At 29.6% G+C, this 7,174-nt stretch overlaps 1 protein-coding gene across 1 annotated transcript; it reads right to left on the minus strand.

Moving 5' to 3' along the window:
* Positions 1–1,289: 1,289 nt before the first annotated feature.
* On the minus strand, positions 1,290–7,030 carry LOC143342678 (uncharacterized). The gene is made up of 7 exons (XM_076766801.1): positions 6,850–7,030; positions 6,418–6,629; positions 6,165–6,338; positions 5,876–6,077; positions 5,500–5,692; positions 4,279–4,364; positions 1,290–4,199 (listed from the first exon to the last, which is right to left on the minus strand). The coding sequence occupies exons 2-7, from the start codon at positions 6,602–6,604 to the stop codon at positions 1,337–1,339; spliced, it is 3,705 nt and encodes a 1,234-aa protein (XP_076622916.1). The 5' UTR covers positions 6,605–6,629; positions 6,850–7,030; the 3' UTR covers positions 1,290–1,336.
* Between the last annotated feature and the right edge of the window lie 144 nt (positions 7,031–7,174).

The following is a 7,174-nucleotide window of genomic DNA, read 5'->3' on the forward strand; positions in this document are numbered from 1 at the left end:
GTGCAACAATTTTTCGGTAAAATTAAAAAATTTCAAATCATTCTGAAAAAATTATTTTTGGTTGAGGGGGTCAATTACGATCATTTTTTGTGAATAAACATACCTCCAAAATCCTACGTACTTTCAAGAAAAAAATTCAGGAAGGTGGGCAAATTTTTCGACAAAATTAAAAAATTTCAAGTCGTTCTGGAAAAATTATTTTCGGTTGCGGGGATCAATTGCAATCATTTTTGGTGAATACACATACCTTCGAAATCCTACGTATCCTTGGATGTTTAACATAACCTGTATCATTAAAAGTACTAATAACCAATAAATTTTTCTTAAAACATCGTAATAGTATCACTGCTAATAATCAATATACATATAGAAATTACATACTACCTAACATTTTATATTACATCTACTGCATATAATAAATAAATGTAAATAAAATTATATGTATTTTTTAATGTATTTAATAAATTATAATTACCTGAACAGCTGACTTTTATCCCGTACTCCGTCCGCTGGCATTGTTTTAGGTTTAAACATATCTTGATGAGAATCTAAATGTCCGAACCTATTTTCTTTAACCGAAAGACGTTTCGATCCGAGATAACGATACACAAATAATAAAACCTAACGAAATAATATAAATTACACAAAAACTTCGAAACTTTCAAACGCACTTGACTACAAAATCTTTCGATTCTAATTTCAATGGCTTCAATCACGTGACCAACGTCATTGGTAGTTCAAACGCTTACAGCGCCTCTAGCATACAAGAGTAGAAGTTGTGGCAGTATAAGTTACAATTTAAACAAACTAGAATGTACCGAACATTCAAAAGCTTACTTTTTTGTATTATTGTATTACACAAGTCGAGGCCCTCTTAAAATATTTTCTATAGAATAACATAAGTTTACCGTGTACCGTTACGTATAAGTTTTACGGGCAAACGTAATTTGCAGAGTGAAAAAGTGATAGATTTGATAATTAACACAGTGACGATACTCGCGAACGCGATCAAGAGACTCCTTCACTCGATAGCATGTGGTGACCAACTGAAGTATAGTAGGTGGGTTGCTCAAACGATTATTTTGCGAATAAAGGACGGACACAACAAGCGCGTACCCCAAATTCTCACGAGACGAGTTTCGTAAGGTGTTTTTTTGCCTCCCCCCCTTAAAGAAACGCCTTAGAAATCCGATTCCCCTAACTCACAGCCGGCGGATAACATTCAAATAAATAAAATCATTTAACGTTAAAATGTAACGTATAATAGTCCAGTATATTATTTTACATATAAATTTTTATTACAAAATAGCTATTGTTTCTATATACAATTAATAATTTAACCATGAAGCATTTGCAATTTGTACAGTTTTAAATGCAATTCGTCAGTTTCAACTCTTAGGGATGATAAAAATTGTTCAATATGTTTTTCATATTCTGTAATATTTTTGTTTGATGAATGATCAAAATTATTTTTATCTTTTGACAAATTATGATTCAAGCTATCAGAAAAATAGGTACAATTTTCTGCTTGAGGAATATGAGTCACATTGTGTGCATTATTAGACAAAGGAATATGATGTTGTCTATGTTTAGACTGTCTTTCATGTTCATATTGTTGTAAATCCTCATTAAGGTGCCTCTGTAATGCATCATTTTCATCTACATTAGGTTCAGAAGATTCATTATTTATGCATGAATTTTGAAAATTATGTGCATGTTGGATATTTTGTTGTACATTATTTATATGTGAATTTAATTTTGTATTTAGCAAACACGTCTTGAAGTAATCACTTGTTGTAGATTGTAATAATGCATCTGGCTGAATTTCTGATTTAGATTGCTTTTCAAATATGCCAGAAACATTAGATAGTACACTATCCTGATTATGTGAAATACTATACTTGGGAGTTGTTGTTGTATATTGTTTATTGTATGTCTCTTGTATAGACATATTATTATTTTGTTTCTTTTTCTTCTTCAACCTATGAAATTTACTTTTAACGAGTACTTTGCTATTAGGCATAACATGTTTAAAATCGTCACCTTCACTTGATAAACTACATGATGAGTTACTTCGTAAATTATGATTTTCATGACATACAAAGTCTTGAATGTTAATAGAATCAGCCCTAACAGATTCTGTTGACACTGAACTAGTAGAATTATTAGAAGAATTATATTTGCTACTTATTTTTTCCAAATTATTTTCATATGTAATTATGTTTCTTTCCTCAGTAGTATCTTCTATACTTTGAATGTCAGCAGGCTTGTTATGCAAAATATAATCTCTGGAATGAGTAGCATTTTTTACGTGATTTACATCGTTAATATGATCTGATGAATTAATTTTTAGCTCCATGCATTTATTTTCATCCGATTCATTGCCTAGCACTTTACCTTGTATTACTGTTAATAATTCATCAAACGACCTGCCTCTTTGACCCTTCAATTTTTCCATCAACTGAAGTTTTTTGTTTTCGCTAATAAACGCTACAAAATCTATTATTTGCAACAACTTTTCTCTAGGATGAGGATTTGATTTCAAATATCTCAATGCATTACGATAACTTTCTATATCTTCTTTTGAGATCATAAGACCTGGCATATATGAATCTTCTTTAATGGGATATGGAAAATATGCATCAAATTTTTGTCCATTTATTCTATGTAATGTTTTAAAATCTTCTATTTCTTTGTATAATTCTAATAAATTTTCATTTACAGCACATCCAGAATACAAATATGTGTCATTTATTTCATCATCATTCCGTATTTCTGGGTAAGTACACATGACAGCTTGTTTTTGCACATTATAAAATATTTTGAGCATTTGTAAGTGTTCATAATATATTAATTTTTGAACAGATTCTTTCATGTATTGCATTAAAGAATTTAATAATGTAATTTCAAAATTAAGTTTTTCTTTCCAAATGACTGCTTGTTTTATTAAGTTCTCTTCATTTAACAATAAATTATTATCACATTTACTAAAATCTGTCATATATTCGGAGATACGTCCGATCAATTCTTTTATAATCGAAGCATCTGTAAAATCATGTATTTCATCTGAAACTACTCTAGAATCGGAAATTACATTATTATCATCTATAAGATGAATCTCCTGTGCTGATGCTATTAATTCGTCTGTTCTGTCAATCTCTCTAAAAATAGTATTTGCAGAACATAAATCGATATTTTCAGAATTACAACATGCAGAATTTTCTTCTAAACTCTTTTTATGAGGGTTGTATCTCAAATAGTCTATGATATCCTCGGTGTTGGAAACAGATAAATCATCTCCTTGAATATCTGTTAAATCGACTTTAAATTCAACATTTTCATTAGCTTTTTGCCATTTGGATAGATTATCTGATAAACGGTTTAATTTAAATTTATGTATAATTTTTGGTTTCAACGAACTATATGACCTTGTAACTATTGCTTCTGCCTTACTTTTTTTAGTATTTTGAAGTTCGTATGTGGTATCAGTGTTTTCCACAAATATAGAACTAATTTTTATTTTATTACTTATATTAAACGAATTTTTTATCCCGGGAAAATCTTTATAGAAATTATCAACATTTGTAATTCTGTTATTTTTTACACCTTCTACCTCAGAAATTTGTGTATTATTTACAGTTTCGTTATTTACATTGTCTGATGACAAATTATTCTCTAAATTTACATTATTCTGTAAGTCTACGTCTGCAACTGTTATAGCTGAATCATTTGTGACTTTAATATCATTGTCAATTTCAATTTGGTTTTCGTTAAAAATATTAGATTTTGCATACAATTTTTCAAACTTTGTACTGGAAGTACTCCAAATGTCATCTGGATAATTTGAAAGTTTCAAAACGTGAAAACGTGAACCCCCGACAGAATCTAATAATTGTTGGAATATTTCAAGTTCGTTTTCTGCAATTATTGTTATAGAAATACCATAAGATCCATAACGTCCAGCTCTTCCTATTCTATGTAAATATGTTGCTGCATCTACAGGCACATCTAGATTAACAACTAAATTTACATTCTCTGCATCTATACCTCTTGCAGTTAAATCAGTTGTTAACATTATTCTACATTTACAAGTTTTTAACTTATTTATTGTCTCAAGTCTTTTTGCCATGTCTTGATTTCCAGCAATGTATGTTGCTTTAAAACCCATAGAATTAATTTTATTACACACTGATTGAGCTCTATAATTCAAAAAAATTTTAATTTTGGATATAAATTTTGTATACTATTAGCTAAATTTAAATACACAAGTATATTTACCTTGATTGGTAATTTGAAAAAACCAAACTTTGTTTGAATGGAATTTTATTAAATATTTTAATTAATTCATCTACTTTTATTTGAACCTAAAATATAAGGTACATATAAAGATCTTGTAATTCAAAAATATTTAGGTAAATAAGTTTTGAATATTCTTCCGAATGACACCCGCGACCAATCAACATAAAATTTGAAGGCGAGGAGGAGGAGAAAGAATAGATGCTAAATATACAATTTTAAATTCGGGAATTAAATAGTTTCCAAGACATTAATAAAAAAATGTTATATATTAATAAAAGAACGCAACCAATCAACATGAAATTTAGAGGCGGGGAGGTGATGAAAGAATAGATGCTAAATATATAATTTTAAATTCGGGAATTAAATAGTTTCCAAGATATTAATGAAAAAAATGTTAAGAATTATATGTATATGCCGCCACCTCGCGTCATCATCAATCAGATTCTCGCTAGTACGGTTCGAATTAGGGCGGTATTTAACCTCTAACTTCCGTTCTTAGTTAATGAAAACATTTTTGGCAAATGCTTTCGCTTCTGTCCGTCTTGCGACGATAAAGACATACAGTAATGCCTCAGATATTGGCCAGTGTTGGGGATTAAAAGTGACCAAAGTTGAAAGGACATAGATCTTTCAGGAAATTCCGAGTCTCTTTTTAGAAAATGTGAGTGAGATAAAGTTGCATAATACGGTACATCGAAATCTCATAGATTTATAAATATAAACATATTTTGCCATCGAGGCAAGCGGGAAACCAATTCGATGAATTGGTAGAGATAGCAATCAGCCAATTTTCAAGACATTGCTGTATGTACATTGTACAATGTTTCAGCGGCGGTACGATTTTTACTTTCGAACAAGTCTATAAAGTATTCCAAGGAAAATGAGCTCTCGCTTTTTACATTAAATTCTAATTTTAATGTCCGGAAAAGGTTAGTTTGCGATATATTATACTAATCCAATCTAAATATGTATAGTATCAGACCATTTTCGAGCCGCGAACGGTTCTCTGCTCCGCGACGAAATAAAAAATACTTAAACCTAATTAAGTATCTCAGAAACTATTAAATTACTGAAGATAAAATTGTATGGTTGGCATCAATTCTGCATTCTCTTTAACCCCTTCAAATTTCATATTGGTTGGCTATAAGTGCCATTTGGAAGTACAACCTAGGTTTTAATGAAACAAAGGCCAAATCTTACCTGTTTCATGGCATTTGGATGAGAAGTAGTAACTGTTACAAACTGTCGTAGTCCAACAAGTAGTGGTCCATCATCTGGGGATGCTAAAATTGGCGAACACATGTATCTTGATAAAAATGTTTCTAAGTCCCCTGGATAAGTTGCACTTGATGCTATAACTTGTTTATTTAATGCCAATTTTGAAAAGATATAACTGGAAATTTAAATATATTATATATAATATGGTTATATCTTTAATAACATCCATATACAATTTTCTGTTAAGTTGTCACCTTGCAATAGCAACAAGCAAATTACACATAAAAGTAGAAAAGATAATCATGTAACAACTTTTCAGAAAATACTATAATGATGTAATTATTATTATTATACTAACTTGATGTCTTTCTGAAAACTAGTTTCCAATAATTTGTCTGCTTCATCAAGTACAAATAACCTAACATTTTCAACTTTTAAAAACCCCTTGTCAATTAAATGCTTAATTCTGCCTGGGGCTCCAACAGCTATATGACAACCATTAATTTTTTTTTTATCATCATCTATAGCCATCCCTCCAATAAATACTTCAACTTTTAATCCTAAAATAATAAAATAATTTTATTTATAGCATAATTATAACAATTCAGGAGACAAGAATATTTTATTAAATATTTTAAAGAAATTACCTTTTATTTCACAACCTATAGATGAACAAACTTGTGAAATTTGTACAGCTATTTCTCTAGTAGGTGCCATTATTAATACTTGTACAGATGATATTAGTACATCAATCATTTCAAGTGCAATTACACAAAACACTAAAGTTTTACCAGTTCCTGACTTAGCACGCATTATTAAGTCTATAATCAACATATGCAATTATAAATTTAAGCTGTTAAAGCTATCTTAAACATAATATAAATCTGAAATTGTACATACCAAGTCCACATCGTCCTAATGGAATAGCCTTTAACTGTATTGGTGAAGGCTTTTGAAAACCACAAAATGCTAATCCATCTAAAATCTTTTGACTAACACCCATTTGAAAAAATGTGACATCTTCTTGTATTTTGATGTCTTCTGTACGAGGTTTTTTATATATATCATGTGCCTTAATGTGAGACATCCTTTTTTTAAGAAAGATTACATATCTGTAACAGAATTAAAAAATACCGTTTAAATTGAAAGATACTGTTAATATTAAACAGAATCAACATCACGATTATCCTCGTGAAAACGCATTAAAGTAATCTTTATCATTCAGTTTATAATTATTATAATATATTAGTCAAATTTGTACTTTTTTGAGTTAATATAGAATTATGCAAACCGAATATACCTACATACACAATAAAACACGTGTATACTCACCTTCAAATTATAAGGTACACAATTAATCGCCCGGCGTTTTTGTTTTTAATTGAACAACGTCATACCTAATGTCTTGTTTTCATGTGAAATCCCATTTTATACACATAAAAATTCAGATTCTGAGTCTCGGAATATAATACATTTTCTCAATACATGATGCATAAATAATAATTACCATAGATAGGTATCTTTTGAAGTTTAAGGGGATGTAGGGACTTTAACTTTTTTCACTATGTTTTTAGTTACATATTGTTGGTGCATCCACATGAAACCTCAGCGACACAAAAATTAGAAGAGTGTACCAACTGTATAAACTGTGACGATG

This window comes from Colletes latitarsis, chromosome 6 (genome assembly GCF_051014445.1).
Source record: "Colletes latitarsis isolate SP2378_abdomen chromosome 6, iyColLati1, whole genome shotgun sequence".
Lineage (NCBI taxonomy): Eukaryota > Metazoa > Arthropoda > Insecta > Hymenoptera > Colletidae > Colletes > Colletes latitarsis.

Coding starts and splice junctions, on each gene's coding strand:
- LOC143342678 (XM_076766801.1), bottom strand. CDS start 6,604: ATGTCTCACATTAAGGCACATGATATATATAAAAAACCTCGTACAGAA. Junction 6,339..6,417: donor ATTAGGACGATGTGGACTTG/GTATGTACAATT, acceptor TGTTGATTATAG/ACTTAATAATGCGTGCTAAG. Junction 4,200..4,278: donor TTTTCAAATTACCAATCAAG/GTAAATATACTT, acceptor TTTGAATTATAG/AGCTCAATCAGTGTGTAATA.